This window comes from Gopherus flavomarginatus, chromosome 5 (genome assembly GCF_025201925.1).
Source record: "Gopherus flavomarginatus isolate rGopFla2 chromosome 5, rGopFla2.mat.asm, whole genome shotgun sequence".
In the NCBI taxonomy this organism is placed as follows: Eukaryota; Metazoa; Chordata; order Testudines; family Testudinidae; genus Gopherus; species Gopherus flavomarginatus.
In genome coordinates, this window is record NC_066621.1 from 96,086,524 (window position 1) to 96,104,018 (window position 17,495).

At 44.4% G+C, this 17,495-nt stretch overlaps 2 protein-coding genes across 7 annotated transcripts in view; one reads left to right on the top strand and one right to left on the bottom strand.

Annotated features, from left to right (window-relative positions):
* ZNF106 (zinc finger protein 106) overlaps window positions 1–8,669 on the top strand; it is a 78,574-nt gene extending 69,905 nt beyond the window's left edge. For all 6 annotated transcript variants that reach the window (XM_050954927.1, XM_050954928.1, XM_050954926.1 and 3 more), the window contains one exon: window positions 3,808–8,669. In XM_050954927.1, the coding sequence (XP_050810884.1) occupies window positions 3,808–3,864 (57 nt within the window). In that variant the 3' untranslated portion in view covers window positions 3,865–8,669. The remainder of the gene's footprint in view (window positions 1–3,807) is intronic.
* A 914-nt stretch (window positions 8,670–9,583) lies between these two features.
* CAPN3 (calpain 3) overlaps window positions 9,584–17,495 on the bottom strand; it is a 64,813-nt gene continuing 56,901 nt past the window's right edge. The window contains exons 22-24 of the mRNA XM_050954956.1: window positions 17,031–17,147; window positions 14,315–14,373; window positions 9,584–11,516 (exon numbers count right to left, since the gene is read on the bottom strand). Coding sequence (XP_050810913.1) covers window positions 11,490–11,516; window positions 14,315–14,373; window positions 17,031–17,147 — 203 coding nt within the window. The 3' untranslated portion in view covers window positions 9,584–11,489. The remainder of the gene's footprint in view (window positions 11,517–14,314; window positions 14,374–17,030; window positions 17,148–17,495) is intronic.

Below are 17,495 nucleotides of genomic sequence, written 5' to 3' on the forward strand. Positions count from 1 at the left end.
AGAACTGACAAGGTAGCCCAGGTGGGGTTTGGGAGGAGAATAGTAGGGAAGGAAAAGGCCACTAAAAAAATTTCATCATAATGAGAGCCTTTTGGTTGGGCTGTCTACTGGGGTGGAGTGGGCGGGTGCACAAAGCCTACCCTCACGAGTTCTCACTCGTCTGGCCGGTGAGGAGGCTAAGGAACATGGTGAGGGGGGAGGGTGGTTATACAGGGGCTGCAGCGGCACTCTGTGATCCTGCTTCCGTTCCTGAAGCTCCACCATACGCCAGAGCATGTCAGTTTGATCACACAGCAGCCCCAGAGTTGCATCCCACCACCACTGATCTTCTTGCCACCACCTCTCGTCTTGAGCATCTCTCCTCTCATCTCGAGTGTCCCTCCTGTCCTCACGTTGGTCCCTCCTGTCCTCATGGTCACTGGCATCTTTCCTGTACTTTGTACCACGTTCCACTCATTCAGATGAGCTCTTTCATTGTGGGTCACTTCCTTGATTTCCGAAAACATTTCTTCTTGCGTCTTTTTTTTCTGCTGCCTTATCTGAGATAGCCTTTGGGACGGAGGAGGGAGGCTTGAAAAATTTGCAGCTGCATGAGGGAGGGTTAAAAAGAGAGAAGTATTTAAAAAGATACATTTTAGAGAACAATGGTCATACTCTTTCACGGTGAAAAACACTATTCACTTTACATAGCACATGTGTTTTCACTACAAGGTCGCATTTTGCATCTTAATATTGAGTGCCTGCAGCTTTGGTGTTACAGATCACAAACACAGGTCCAGGCAGCAGATTTCGGCTTGCATGCGGCCATGGTAAGCCATTGTCTTTCGGCTTCTGCAGCCTTCATCTATCCAGCGCCCTCCTTTCCCAAATAGCAAGCAAAGCCCGTTGAGTGCTGCTTCTTTCCTGTTAATGTGCAGTAGCAGAAACCACCCCGTGGCTGATATCATGGAAGATCACTGCTAAACACTCCCCTTACCCCCCCACCACCACGTGGCTTGTAGCAGGAAAGATCCCTGCTAGCCAAATGCGGAAAAGCTCAGCGCCAGTTGTGCCCCCCCCGCTTGGCTACCTGCAGGGACGGATTTCTTTTAAGCCACAGGCAAACAGCCCAGTAGGAATGGCCATCTCTGTCCCTTTACTTAAATTCCTGAATTTCAACCAGGTTACCATGAACGATATCACTCTCCTGAGAATAACACAGCGAGATAAAGAACGGATGTTGCTTGAATGGCAGCAATCACCGGGACCATATGCAGCTAGGCTTTGTCATGCAATGATACCAGATTACTTGCTACGTGCATGGCGTGGTCAAGTGTCCTACCATGGAGGACAGAATAAAGCAGCACTGCCCAGAAACCTTCTGCAAAGGCTTTTGGAGTACCTCCAGGAGAGCTTCATGGAGATGTCCCTGGAGGATTTCCGCTCCATCCACAGACATGTTAACAGACTTTTCCAGTAACTGTACTGGCCGCAAATGCATCCCAAGTCCTCCGGGCAAATTAATCATTAAAAAACGCTTGCTTTTAAACCATGTCTTATATTTACAAGGTACACTCACCAGAGATCCCTTCCATGGCTTCATTATCTGGGGTAGTTGCTTAGGAGGGCTGGGAAAGTAATTCTGTCAGGGTGAGAAAAAGCTCCTGGCTGTTGAGGAGAACGGAGTGCTGTGTGCTCTCTGCAAGCTCGTCCTCCTCTTCCTCCTCATCTTCCCCATCTGCAGAATCCTCAGCCATGGTTGTGATTACCACCCCCACCTCGGAATCCAGGGACAGGGGTGGGGTAGTGGTGGCAGACCCCCCTAGAATTGCATGCAGCTCAGCATAGAAGCGGCATGTTTTCGGCCCTGCCCCAGACCTTCCGTTTGCTTCTTTGGTTTTCTGGCTTGTCTGAGCTCCTTAGCTTTCACTCTGCACTGCACTGAGTCCCTGGTGTGGCCTCTCTGCATCATGGCCTTGGAAATTTTTTCAAATGTTTTTTCATTTCGTCTTTTGGAACGGAGTTCTGTTAGCACGGAATCCTCTCCCCATATAGCGATCAGATCCAGTACCTCCTGTGCAGTCCATGCTGGAGCTCTTTTTCGATTCTCAGGAGACTGCATTGTTACCTGTGCTGATAAGCTCTGCGTTGTCACCTGTGCTGGTGAGCTCTCCACGCTGGCCAAACAGGAAATGAAATTCAAAAGTTCGCAGGGCTTTTCCTGTCTACCTGGCCAGTGCATCTGAGTTCAGATGGCTTTCCAGAGCGATCACAATGGTGCACTGTGGGATAGCTCCCGGAGGCCAATACCGTCGAATTGCGGCCACACTAACCCTAATCCGACATGGCAATACCGATTTCAGCGCTACTCTCCTCGTTGGGGAGGAGTACAGAAATTGGTTTTAAGAGCCCTTTATATCGATACAAAGGGCCTCGTTGTGTGGGCGGGTGCAGTGTAAAATCAGTCGAACGCTGCTAAATTCGGTATAAACGCGTAGTGTAGACCAGGCCTCACTTGTTGGCACGCATGTGCGCCCAGCCCCACACCCCGATGGTGATCACGCAGGCATGCACACTCAGCCCCCAGCTCCTGTCTCTGAGGCTGCTCCAGGTATGTTGGAACAGACGTGCTGCCGGGGAAGAGGTGCATGTCCCCTGGCAAATTTGTTTTTGCATTTTTGCACAGAATCCCCCCTTGAGTTATATTTATACAGTGCCTAGCAAGTGACCACCTCTCTCAATATAGCATCCCAGGGAAGATGATAAATAAGACAAAACCGATCCCTACAGTATATCAGTAGACCAGGGGTGGGCAAACTACGGCCCATGGGCCTGATGCTGGCCCTCAGGGCTTTGGATCTGGCCCATGGGCCGCGCACTGCTGTCAGAAGTGGCCAGCACTACTCCCCTGCGGCCCCTGGGTTGTGGGGGGAGCAGAGGGCTCCATGTGTTGCCCTTGCCTCCAGGCACCGCCCCAATGGGAGCTTCAGGGGAGGTATCTGGAGGCACGGCAAGGGCAGCACATGCGGAGCCTTCCCCCTCTCTCCCCCCTCCCCCCCCAGGGCCACAGCGCTTCCTGGCTCAGCATGGGGCCAGGATTGGCATGCAGGGAGCCTGCCCTGGCCCTGGTGCATGCTGCTGCCAACCTGGAGCTGCTTTAGGTAAGTGGCACTGGGCCAGAGCCCAAACCCTGCCTGCACCTCGCCCCCCAACTCCCTGCCGTAAGCCCCCTGCCTGCACCTCGCATCCCTCCTGCACCCCAACCCCCTTCCCTGAGCCCCCTTATACACCCCACACTCCTCCTCTGCCCCAATCCCTTGCCTTGAGCCTGTTCCTGCACACCACATCCCCTCCCACACCTCGCACTCCCTCCTGCACCCCAACCCCCTGCCCCGGCCTTGCATACAATTTCCCCACCCAGATGTGGCCCTTGGCCCAAAAAGTTTGCCCACCCCTGCACTAGACACTTCCATTCCCCTTGGCAACTATCATCAGAATTGGGATGATTACAATTATGTTTAAATTAGCAGTTGCTAGCAGCATTCTATTAATTTCCCCCTAAATAGTATGAACAAGGATTATCTGAGAACCTTGCTAGTTTAATTTTCTGTAAACACCCCCCCTCAGAAGCTTTTAGGATAGGTTTTATAATGCTGTTCTACCATAGTTCATGTCTTGCTTGTTAGGCACCTTGATATAGATTGCCGGGTGTTAATATCTTCTGCAAGCCACTGATTTCTTAATGTGTTCAGATTGCTGTGCACTGTGGCTTCTAGAACCCTTTGCACTCATTCTTTAATGACTTGTTCTCTGTTCCTCTCCCTCCAGGATGCTGCAGGACACATTGAAAAACATGCCACAGATGACAGCAGAATCGACTCATGAAGCTTTTCACCTCCCATATTGGGAAGTAATTTTATACATCAGAACTATTCCATACATCATTCACCTCTTGTCCCGTCCTCTTTCCTCCTCCTTTTCCTCCTTGGAGTGGAAAAAGGGAGTGGGGCCTAACTGCCGTACTACAGAGACTGCATGTCACATGCAACTCTGTAGAAATGGGAGCGGCCATTAACATTCAGACCAAACTGTGTTCAGTTTTTTGTCCAGTTTTTATTCATCAGAAGACACTATGAGCATCTGCTGTTGTTTGCCCATTTGAAGAAGTGCATTCTGTGCATCTAAGATCAGGCATTCAGAGGGGTATTCTGACTGAGATAAAACTAGGTGCCAGGATTCAATGACACCTTCAAATGTGCAAGGATCTAACCAAGGCGAGTAGTGTTCAGCTGTTTCATGTTGTATGCAAATCCCACACAAACTTTCATTTTTTAGCCAATTTTAATAAAATATTTCTAACTAGAAAGACACACGTTCCACGGAGAGTTAGCTCTGAACTTCCATTACAAATGTTGACTGTCCTCATAAAACTACATAGTATTTTAATGGGAAACTGGAATGAAGTGATTCCTTTTTTTAATGTTAACTGCAATTTATGCTTTGACATTTTGATTATTCTTTGTTTAAAGGTTGCTCTGATTGGTAAAATGCGCAGTGACCTGACTGGATTTCATTGTCCTGCACATTACATTCTCTAAGGAGATTTTGTGATGAGGGCAGACACTTTTGAGAGGTGTTGCAGCCGCAAAGCAGCCTGACTTCTTCCTTCAAACCCACTCAGTGATCTCTAACAAATTAAAAGACTAGGGACCTTAGTGGCAGACAGTACAGAGAGTAATGCCAGCTTTGTATTTTGCATTTTGACAACCACTGCTGTCTTGATACAACACCAGAGCTGGATTCCGGATTTCTGGTAGTTTATTTTGGCAGATTTCATAACTTATTTTAGTTGAGATCGCATAGAATTTTTTTGACTGGCAATGCAATCCTATCCCTTTATGGAAGGTCAGTTTACTGAGCAGATGCACAAGCACCACATGTCTGAACACAGCCATTTTGGTGTTGCTCAGTTTCCAGTATAAACTGGCTTTATTTGTATCAGCTTTGTAATCACTCGAGTTTATCATGGAAGTGTGCAACAGAGAGCTGCTGGATGTGGAGCAGGATTTTAGAGTCCAGGGATCTCAAGCAGAAGCTGAGGGTACAAATTGCATATCTTCTGTAGAGGACTTCATTCTAGGAATGCTTTTAAGATACTGCAAACTGCCATAAAAGGAAGGCCATGCTTGTTTGTAGTGGTCTGATTTGCTCCTTACTTACTCCTGAGGGGGACTGAAATCTCATTTGTTCAGCAGGAACTGCAAAATAGAAAAGGCTGTGGGATTGGTCCCTCCCCACCTCCATCCTTTCCCCCTTCCCCACACACCTTCTAGGTCATGAGACTAAGTGAAGGTAGCAAAGGATGATCTTCCCTCCCTTTTAATAATATCAGCTCAGTACAGGAAAGTAAGAGTTCTCACTAGATGTGCAAAGAAGGCAAAAAGAAACCTAGTGGTAGAAACTGCTTTTTTCATAGGCAAGTCCAGAAGCTGCTGAAGAGGTTGAATATGCTGTGAGTTTCATCTGGTGTCTCTTCAGTTACCGAGGTCAAGGCTTAAATATTCCTAATGCAGATTAATGTAATGTTATAGCCTTGCTTTTTGGTAATGGAGAAACCTTTTTGTTCACTGAAGTGATTGAGGAAAGCTCGCCACATACTCTGCCCTGCTACTAAATCAAAGAGTCTCTGAAGGTCATCCTTTTATGTTGGCTGAAAGACGGGTGAAAGATCTCTGTAGTTACACAAAATCAGTATTTTTCTTGTATCTCTTTAACTTTAGCAATGGAATAAAGTGCCCACCTTATTTCCTGAGCTGTAGTCCTCGTGGTTGAAAGACTTTTAAAGAAATAGGTTCCTAATATATTGATAAATTTTTCTTTTGTGAAGACTTCTCCAAAGAAAAGCAGAGAATTGCACGGGGAGCCTTGATGTTTTTGCTGTGGCCTAAGGGTGGAGTACTTTAAGTGCCAGTCTAATTCAAGGAGCTCGCTAAGCAATGTAATTTTTGTGTGTGCGTGGTGGATTTTTTGGCAACTCAGTCTTAAAACAGAAGGCTGTGGAAGGCTTACAAAACACCACCTAAACCACTGACATTCAGGAGCTTTCCCACAATAGGAAAGTGGCATGCAAAGGTGTGGAAGAAACAATGTGAATTTTTTAGGATATTCTTAGCAGAATGTGATTTGAAGTGAAGGTACAGAGTCATGTGTATTAAGGACAAGCTTGTGGAGTGCATTCTGAGGACTGGTGTGTGTGTGCATTTTGTTACTTTTTCCTTGTGGTACTTTGCACTGTTTCCCCATTTCTTTAATATGTTGGGAAACTGTCAATGACTGTTTGCAAGAATGTGTGAATGTTCTTTTCACTATATTAAGTATTGCAAGGTATGCCGTTCTCACACTTTTCATTTGTGTTCCTGACTATAATGGTGTGTTGGGGTGGGGGTTGTGGGGGGGGTTTTGTTCTTGTTTTTATTTAGTTAGATGAGAGCAAACAAAGATTTCCAACTCTTTTTAGTTCATTTCAAGACATCTGAAATCTTTTCTTTGGTTAACTTTTAAACTATCCTCCCAGTGTAGTTGGAATTGATGAAATGTAGCCTTCTGTTATGCCAGAAGGAGAGAACTAACTGTGATTCCCACCTGGGTGCCTATGTTTGGTAGCTTACAAAGAAACAGATGTTGATTAAATATAAGAATTAGTGGTGATCAGGGAAAATTATGTAGGTGGATGAGCTTTAAAAAAGTTTTAGCAGCATATTCATAAATTGTCTGTAGTTACTTTTGGGGTTCAGAGAAAAAGGTTACACCATTTTGCTGCATCACAGCAAATTTCCATGAGAGAGTCCTAAGCCACAAAGCTGTCATGAAGATCTGAACTTCCCCAAAGTTGAGGGGCATTTGGATATGGGGTTCAGTTTTTGGCCCATCTGTATTATCCACTTTCCTACCTGTTCAGCTGGAAATCTAGGTGGATTTAATTAATGACCACTTAGTTCTTCCAGGCACTAAGAAAATTGCAGGGACAGTGGTTGATAAATTAATTTTTCATTAGGTCTTTAAATTTAAAATCTGGATTTATTAGGCAAATTTGGTCCCCCATCCCTGAAACCACACAGGAGACTGACATCTGGCATCCCTCCACTTGAAGAACTAGAAATTGTCTTGGGAAAGGGGAATATTTGTTGAAAGAATAGATGTCTCTAGGAAAGCAATACTACACTTTGGAAGCAGTGTTCAAGACTATTTATTTGACTTTTCTTGAAAGGAAAGAGTTAAAAATAAAGTAAATAGAGGAAAGTGGGGCTTTTATTTTTATTTTTTTTCTTACATATTGGCTAAGGATGGTGTATAGCTAAAATATAAAGGTCTTGTTGGAGTGCATGGCACCACTCCCCCCTGCTGCTGCCCCCCTCCCCCCACAGTACTGATATTTCGCTTATGCCATGACCATGTTTAGTGGGTGTAAGTGATGAGAACATGATCGTGTTGCGGTAACATAGGAAATACATTATGTATCACAGAAGATAATCTTCAGGAAACCTTTCCACTGTAATTTTTTTTTTTTTTAAGAAGAATCTGGGAATTCCACATGATGTTCTCCTACTCCACCTCCAATCACAAGGAGGAGGGAATAAATGGAGTAGCTCTAAAAAGTTTTGTCATCTTCTAGCTATATCCCAAATTACAGCTTATTTGTTCTCAGAAAACAGCAATCCAATTAGTAGATACATTATCAATATTATTGCTTTTCAGTCATCTTTTCCCCTCCCAATTGCAGGGCTTTAATGGAAGAAATGGTAGCTAGTTGATGATGGTTTAGTGTTTCTCACTCCCCCTCCCCCCCCCAGACTCCTTAATTACTGAGCTGTGGTCAGTAAGGGCCATTTTTTAGGTAGATGGGGGATGTTTCCACCCATGGCAAAAGAAAACCTTTTCAATTCATTGATACAAAAATGCATTAAATACCCCAGCTTCTGTTTGCCTTCTTGTGGCAAGTGTTTAGAATGCAGACTTCAAAAATGCGTGGTCAAAATATAAGATGATAAATTGAATTTGTTGTCAAAGCCTGTTGCTAAACAGCACACATGTAAGATTTTCTGTGCATATTTGCAGACCTTTACACTGCAACACTGCTGGATCAAAATAAACAAAGAAAAACAACAAAACATATAAATGCGAATCAAGTTCTAGCAAACATTGGATTCTTGTGGATAAATCTGTGATCATGACAGGATGACTTCCCTTTTGTGACTAAACACAAATACAAGATGAAATTTAAGATGTTTTCAGGTATGTATGGTACTACTGCCTGGACATAGTCTAAATAGTCCCAAATTGTAGAATATGCAAGCAAGATTATTGAAATGGTTTCAATTATTGTTTGTAAACTATTTATTAGTAAAAATAAAGAGCAAACTGTGTAGGTAACGTTTTTTGGTTTTTTTAATATGTACCTGCCAGCTTCTCCAACTTCATTTTGTTACAAATGTTAAACCTAGTCTTTGGAAGAATGAAAGTGGGATAAAACAATGTGGCTTTTTAGTATTTCCTAAGTAAAGCTGTGTGAATCATGCACAGAATGACTTGGCCTTTCCTCTTTAATTTTGGTGCAAAGCTGTGAACATATTAATGGAACTTTATAAAGCAAAACAAAAAAAAAAGGAAAAAATAAAAGTTCTTTATACTAAGATGTTCTGTCTGTCAGCTTAATTCATTCTGAATGGAATTAATTCCTTCACTTAATAATTTAGAATGATTTAATCTATCAGCTGTGATAGCTTTTATATGGAATGACCAGAAAGTGTAACATTCATTTGTGCTTCCAACTGGGAAGTAAAGACTGTGGATTTACCACTGGACTGGAATAGAGAGACCCTTGTGTTCTGGCCTGCCTTGCCAGAGTTGCCATGTCACCGTAGGCAAGTTACTTAACCTCTCTCTAATATTTAAGTACCTCGTGGATGGTGAGGATTAGTAAACGTTCTTACAGCATTTTGAACATAAAGGCCAACGAACTTTTTTTTTTTTTAAATTTCTTCCCTCAGAACCTCTGCCATGGTTGAATGCACACCAAATTTTTGGGCTAATTGTATTAAAATGTTCTGGTGGCTCTGTTCTGCTGTATCCAAGAGAGCATGATTTGTCCATGAATACTGATACCACACCACATAAACAAAGAGACTGTAGTCATGACAAAGCCTAATGTCTTTAGAATTTGTTTTTCTCTGTATTTGCTCCATCTGTATGTTCTGGAGACTATATGTTGATTTTCAAGGGTTAATTTACGGATGCCTTTAAGTTAGAGGGAAATCAATATAAAAACCCAACACCTTTGCCATATAAGTAGCCTCAAAGCATCCCGTGTACAGCATAATTAAGCACCTTCCAGTCTTTCATTTTGCCTCTTCATTCCTGCACAAATGACAACGAATCAAACCACAAGCACAAGTATTTATTAGATTGCATAAGTAGAACTATTATATCTGAATTGCACCAAATTCTTTTTTCCCAAAATAGTCACATTCAGTGAAGGTGCCTAGGAACCTCTTAATTTACAAATGGCCTTTGGAGTCACCTTCCAAGATAAACCCACTTTTACCGTTTGTTGTGGGATTGCAAAGTAGTAGTTTCTCTTTTTAAATCTCCATCTTGGGCATGCTGTCAATCACAGAAGCCTCCCACTTCGTTGATTCCAGTAGTAGCTATGCACATAGATAATCCTAATGTTTTGGCCTCTTTGGAGAAAGGAGTTTGAGGTTTCTGATAAGCTTGCTTTTCTTTCCGCTTAACTTAAACCCACAAGCCAATGCAAGTGGGGGGGGAGAGGGGACAGTTCAAGACAACAGGGTAAGTTCATGCTAAGTAATTGACAAATTGCCCTTTTAAAAAGAGCTTCAAATCATGGAAGCTCCTTTCCATCTAACAACTCAGTGCTGAAACTAAGGCTGGCTTATACACTGTAGTACAGATCCAAAGCTAACAATCTAGGCTGGTATGAGAAGCAAACAGTTGATACAGTAGAGTTGTTCTAGATTAATACTAGTATGTCAGATAAAACTTACATTCACAGAGTGACGTTTGTAAAAACGAAGTTGAGACTAAAAGACCAGAAGTTGCTTGTATTAAAGTGCAGTTTTGTAAGCTTAAAAGCTGAAGGATGCAGTTTTCATGTGAGACGGGAGCTAGGCAAACTTGCAATTAGTTGCTGGATTCAGTTCCACTGATAGTCTGTTGAGGAAGGGTTTAAAATAATACAATGGTACACAATGGGGCAATGTATAAAATAACAGGAAGTGATCACTTGTTTGTGTAGTATAGAAGGCTGTCTCTCTTCTAGATAGTCATAAGGCAGCTTAGTATCCAAATATCAAGGTATTTACAGGTCAGATATTCCAAAGCGACTAAGGGAGTTAGTCTCACAGTTCCCACTGAAAATGGAGGGGAGTTTAATTCCATATTTTGTTGGTGCCTCATTTGTCTTGTTTTCAACAGGCAGCAAGCCCTTGTCAGCACACAAAGTACATCTAAATTTAAAAAAAAATAAAGGGAGTGGGGGGAAATGTGTTCTTAACCTGGATTATCTACAGGGGTTAAAATAGCAAGGAAGACACAGCAATGCACCTTTTAACTCAGGTTAGCAGCTGGAGGTCAGACCCAGGCTGCCCCCACTGGCTTGAACTGGAGCTGCTAACTCCAGTTAAAAGCCACACTGCAGTGTCTTCACTGCCATTTTAACCCATGTAGATAATCCAGGTTAAGAACACATTTATTTATTCACCTTCTGTTGCATTGTAGACATATCCATAATGTCTTAATCACTTATGTTCTTGTACAAAATCAACACTGCCCCACTGAGCCATTATAGGAAAAATACTAGATGGTTCATCACATGAAGAAACACAGGATCAGTGTGATTTATGGTTGAGTACACTGTTGTGAAGAAGCAGCACTAGCAATACTGAAACCAGAATTAGAATAGAGGAACTAAAGAGTGAGAAGATGGCAGTGGTACCTATCAGTCACAGTTCAGATACAGACCTAGTCCTGCATAAGGACTAACAGTTGACTTGGAATTACTAGCCATGGAGAGGTAGGGAAAATATTTTCCATATGCCAGCATTGTACTGGAAAGGCATGTGCATTGTGTAGGGAGTGACTAATGCTAACCTTACCATGCCAAAAATGCTTACGTTTTGTCATCAGTAAGTTAAACCTTTGTTGCAAAAGTAAAATGCCAGGGAGGCATTAATAGACTAGTTTTTAGGTAGTGAGCTCTAGTCACTTTCCTAAAGGGTATTGCCATCTATTTTTATATTGTGTCTTCCTCGAGGTTCAGCATTGGAACGTGCAAGTTGTCTTGGGTAACAATCGTTCTTTGCTCAGTGGCTCCTGGAAGGGGAAGCAGCTGTGTTGGGAAGTCCTTCATATTCTGAGGCTGGTTGCTTCCAACAGAAATCCTGAGCGTTGTGGGCAATGTTCATGCACAAGGGGAGGGAGGCCAGGTCGATTTAAGCATACATGGTGAGCTGCAGCCACTGAAAGAAGAGTGAAAGTTATGTAGCAATAGAAGTGCTTTTAACATGACTGGAGAACAGTAGACCATTGCCATTCGCATCATTCACACAACAAAACTCAGAACTGATGATCCTTCTATTACTGGCAGTTCTTGTTTCTATGAACTGTAACATGAAACTGCTTAGAGAAACCCCACATTTTAAAATAAAGAATTTTGATGATTATGGACTTTGGCATGGTCTCTAGAATCCCTCTTGTGGTTGGTGGTGATTCACAGCCACACAAGACTTATAGCCTAGTTCCTCACACACCAAGATTCACTCTCAGCAATTGTCCTTTCATGGGTATGGCCCTCTCCTGACTCTGCCCTCAGAGCCAGCCATGTAATAATGTTCAGATAGTTCCTCATTACACATAGCTGAAGTGGCCCCTGTCCTTTCACTTTTCATCCATGTGTGCTGTTCCTTTGGGACTGGCTGCTTTTCCCCCATATGTTGTTCCCAGGGCCAGCTGCTTATACAGAACTGCACCAAGAATTGTGTGATGTAAATGCACAGATGGGAAGGCAACGGAGTTAACTAGTTTTCTTGATTCCTGATAACAGCTGAACTTCTACCAGTGAGGACAGGGATTTGGTAACTCCCCAGCTGTTCTTCTCTTCACACACACCCACACACCCCTCCCAAAAATGCCAATCTGAGGTGAGGAAAACATTCTTTGGAGCCTGACTCCTTTCCCCAAACATGCCCTTTGATAGCAACCACTTCTAAAAGGCTCATAAACACGTTAATTCCAAATAATAATGGGACTAGATTTAGGCCCGTGCCATAGAGAATCGTGCTTATATCTGGCCCATTTGGCTAGGCCCTCATTACATAGCAGTTTCTGATGCCCCCCTAGGCCCATCTGTCTCCCCAGGAACCCAAAAGGGATGAAGACAAATGCATTTTAGGTGGTTCTATGGTGATATCAAGGCTGGGAATGAGAGGTTACAGTTGCACTTGGTATAATAGTGACTTCCAAAACCGAAGAGTAGAGTGCATCCCCCACCTCCTTCCCCTCACAATTTAAATCAAAAACAGGGTTATAAAATGAAGTAATGTAAATGGGATATATTTATAGGTAGCTAGCAGCTTTCACCCCAGAATACTTCATAAACAGTATAGAGGACAGCTGGAACCACTGAAATGCAGCCATTCCTAGAGCTGGAGGATAGCCGCCTGCTACCATGCACTACGTCACCAGGGAGAGGATGTTGGCTGAGGAGGTTCTTTGCTACTGTGGAGCCTATTTCCGGTCCTCCCTCTGTTCACGCATCTGGGCAGAATTCCTCTGGGCAGCATCTGCTGGCTCCCTTGACGCCTTCAAGGAGCACTGGGCGTTGTCTGGGATTTTCTGCTCAGTGTCCCCTCAGGTTCCCTTTGTTTGATCCTTTGACCTTCACCCTGCCTGTTACATTTTTTGTTGTCCCTTGTAATTATTTGAGTTCCTGGACCTTGTGGATCTTCCCCTAAGGCTGGGAGAGGGTCCTTTAGCAATGGGCGGGCTTGCACCTGCCCGCTTCCTGGTACCGAATAGGAACACTCATTATGTTATGCAGCATTGTGGTGGAGGCAGTGGCAATGGTCTGAATTTGTCCCATGCTACTTGCTCAAACACCTCTCTTAATGCAAAGTCTCAAGGGATCCCCATGTTTACCCAGGGCAGATGCACCTTCTGTGTTTTGTTGTTTTTTTAAATCTTACCGAAATGACTTGCATGGAGTAAGAATGCATGGACTTCACTTTACATACTGTTAAAGGGTGAAAGGCTAAATTTTTTCTTCTGTTATCTAGTCAAATCCTTGATAGGGTCTAACCTTTTATTTTGCCTCCATTCCAGGGTATACACTGTAAAAAGATCTATCAGAGCTTTGTATCTATAGTACAATAAGCCTCACCTGGGATGTAACATGATAAACAGTGCAGGTTTAGCCACCTTTCTTGCCCTTCTTTGTTCCTTTGATATATTTTTATTTTCTCTACAAGTCATTTCAGACAGCTGATGCATGTTAAACTATGGAACACTGACCTTGTCAGCTGAACTTTTTAAAAGTACATATGCCATAATGGTGAGGTCTTATTTGAGAACTAGGCAGAGGCACCACCTTAGGGTAGGATCATTGGAGTAGGAGATTATTGTCCAAAATATTTTAAATGGTGTTTTTAGTTTTAAATTGTTTCGTAAACTTCTAAAGTTCTTGGATGCACTTTAAACGACAAATTGAAAGAGATGTGGGTGGCATTCTGATTGTCTAATTTAGCTTATCGATCTAACGGTTTTATACTGCCACATGTCACTATGTATCTGAGCATCTTCCACATAAAATTGATAGCAATAGCAAACTCTCTCGCAGATGTTATGGAGTCTCTTATCTTACCACTTGGACAGTAATGTCTGCTTAACTCTGACAAGACTTTGGCCTTGGCTACACTGGCACTTTACAGCGCTGCAACTTTCTCACTCAGGGGTGTGAAAAAACACACCCCTGAGCACAGCAAGTTACAGCGCTGCAAAGTGCCAGTGTAAACAGTGCCCCAGCACTGGGAGCGCGGCTCCCAGTGCTGTAAGCTAATCCCCACGGGGAGGTGGAGTACCTGCAGCGCTGGGAGAGCTCTCTCCCACTTCAAAGTGCTGCCGCGGGAGTGCTCCTGCGACAGCGCTTTGGAGTTTCGAGTGTAGCCAAGCCCTTCGTTAAGCATAAGGGTGATGAAGAGTAAGAACAAAATTGCTTAACCTGACCATAACCCAAGAAAAATACCTGAGTAAAATTATTTACCTCCAAGACATTGAGTTTAATGATACCATCTCCATCTTTATCAAAGGCGTGGAATGCCCCTAAGGAAAGACAAATAAATACAAATTACATATAATTACTATGGATAAAGTAAAGCTCATCCTGTGTATAACAAACCAAACTACAGTCCCAATCTGTTGTACAGAATTAGGCTGATAGTTACTGGGCTTGTTAAGTGTCCTTGCTCTGTTGTTCCTCACCTGTAGTTTACAAGGAACAGTTACTTATTTTCTTTTGGATTTATAAACTGTGCCTGTCATGTCACATAGTCCTTGAGCCCATATGTGAAATTATTAAAACAACACATATGGCCACCTCACATATAACCCTATAATCACATCCTTGAAGTGAAACACTGAGATAATATATCAGCTTCACACCACATACTGTAGCACAACAGATACAAGTGGCCAGAGCAGTGAGGGAAGCAAAATTCATAGTTGAGGGCCCTCTTGCCTTTAGTAGCTGGATTTATACAGGGCCAGTTACCTATGAGCAAGGATGACCATGCTATTGTGGCACACAGAGTGAGAGGAAATACCCAATAATAATGTACTCAAATAACATATGCAGCTGGAAAGAAAGAGAAATGAAGATGCTGAAAAACTCTGTTCCCTATGGCTAATGATATTAAGCAGCTGCATTTCACTCCAGTTGTAGCTACTAAATAGCCTTCAATAGTAGCTTTATTTATGGGCTATTTTACATTGCTGGAGTACTAATGAACAGGGTGATCATATCTCCCCATGCTTAATACGAGACACCTGGTAAAATTACTCGTATTCAAGTGAGTTCATGGCAAGCAATCAGAACTATGCAGTACAAATGTTCAAATTAACATCCGCGTTGCCTGAACTCTAATTAAAAAGAAATACTGCATAGTTGGATTCTTTTTATTTACCTTCTTATCTTTAAGGCTTTAAGGTTCACATGGAAAGAGGTGACACACACATGTACCATTCTTCACATGGGGGTGGGGGGATGGGTGACCAGCCAAGCCAACCCGACCCTCCCTGCCTGGTGCTCTCCACCCTCTATGCCTGGCTGGGGTCCTGGGGCAGATCCGCCTCTCCCAGTAACTGGTGCTGCATCTTCCACAGGCAACACATGGTGAGGGGGGCAGATGGAGTCACACGCTTCCCTCCTCCCCAATTTCTGCCAGGGTTCACACTAGAACACGGCCAGCAGCAGCCTTCTGGCATTGTGCGAGATGGAAGGGATGGGAGAGCTGCTTCCAACCACAGGGGAGGAGGAGAGGAGGAAGGGATGACCTGGCCTGTGTCTTTGAAGAGCTCAGCTCTTCCTCTCCTCTCCTGCCCCTCGTGGCTAGAAGCAGTTTGTCCCTTCCTGCCCACACAGTCTCAAAAGGCAGCTTAACACCTCCAGGCTGCTGCTACTGGCTGCTGACTTAACCCAGCTGCCTCCTGTCCCCAAGCTACAGTACAGATACAAAGGGGTTAAGCCCTCAGGATGCATTGTGCATCAGGGCTCAGGGAACCTGACTGCAGGGGCTTCAGCGAACCAGACAGAGTGGTGGCTCTGCAGGAGAGAGTGCCTAGAGGACTGAGCAGCCCCACACTCCCTGGGGGCAGGACCCCAGGTGGTTGGGGATGGGGGGGTAAAGAGGGTGCTAAGCCCCTGCCCGGGGGGCTGCTGTGAAGCCAGCAGGTTCAGAGCAGGAACAGGCTGGAAATTGCTCCCTCCCCACATTCCAGAGCATAGCTGAGGGGTGGAGACTGGAGAATGCCCTGTGCCTCACTGCACAGGGCATTGGCACATGCAGGGCTTGGCGCCTCCTGGGCAGTGCCCTGGGCCAGAGGGTCTTGTGCTTTCCTGGGGTTCCAGCCCAGCCAGAGGCACTCAGGGGAGGAAGGAGCCTGCCAACCAGGCTGCTGATGAGCTGAGCACCTGATGGGGGGCTGGTTGTCCACACAGCGCTGGGAGTGGGACGTGGGGCAAAGCAGGGAGAGGACAGCGAGAGGAGGCATACGTAAAGCGATGATGGGTGGGCAGCAGAGATGACACATAACTGGACCCCTGCCTGGTGCCTGCCTGTAGTTATCAGCTGCTGTAGCATACAGCCAGCACCAGCCAGAAACAGGGCAGGGGGGCGGGGCTGTGGTGGCTGAGAGTTGGCACATGGGTGGGGGGGCATGCGCTGATGGACCAGCACGGGGAGCAGCCAGCCCCATGCACTGCAGTTTCGCCCTGCCACCAGCCTTGCATACCCACCCCCATCATCAGACACTGGACATCCTCCCCCTCTCACCACTGGTGAGCGAGTGGCTGGCAAGCAGGGACCTGGCCAGCAGCAGGACCCACCAGTACTGGTTGAGGAGGGAGGCAGAAAATGCAGGACAATTTGCCTGTTTTTAAGAAAAAGCCAAGACACCTGCAGGAGGGTTTAAAGATGGAATTGTTCCTTTAAAAACAGGTCATCTGGTCACCCTACTAATGAATATAAAACAGCCACTGCTGTGAGGGAGCTTACAGAGCTTAAGACTCATAGCTTACAACAACAGAGAAGCACTGCAGAACAGATGACATTCATTGTTGAAATCAGCCAATTTTCATAATGGTCACTGATATTAAGCTTTCAGTAGAGCTTTAGAGTAATTTTTGCTTGGGATGGACCATGTGCTCCTGTGTGAGAGAGGAATAGCACAAGAAGGACAGTAAAAATTGGACAGGCACTTACTGAACATTCCTTCCAGTCGCACAAAGCAGCAGATAAAGCTGTCAAAGTCAATGTTCATGTTTTTGTCAGCATAGCGCATTGTAATGATGTCATAGAGCTGCTTGTTCAGGCAGAATCCTGAGAAGGAGGAGAAACAGAAGATAGCTGTGCTTCAGCTCTTGGCATGGTTCTCGTACCAGACTGACACTGAGAAAAAGTTTTGTATGGAGTCATCAGTTTCTGGGCCTAACCGTATAACAAAGGTCCAAGCTGAATGACCCAAGAAAAATAAAAATGCAAGAAGTTTTATTGTGTCAGGTTGATCTCTTTAAAGGGAACAATGTTTTGAAATTGCTGTTTTCAAGTGGCCAAAAGTGTGCTCGTTACCCCTCCTTATCGCTGTGAAGAGAAGGTCCTTGTCCCAAAGAATTTAAAATCTAATTTAGAGCTGATGAAATAAGGAGATGGAGTAACAAAAATTCAGAC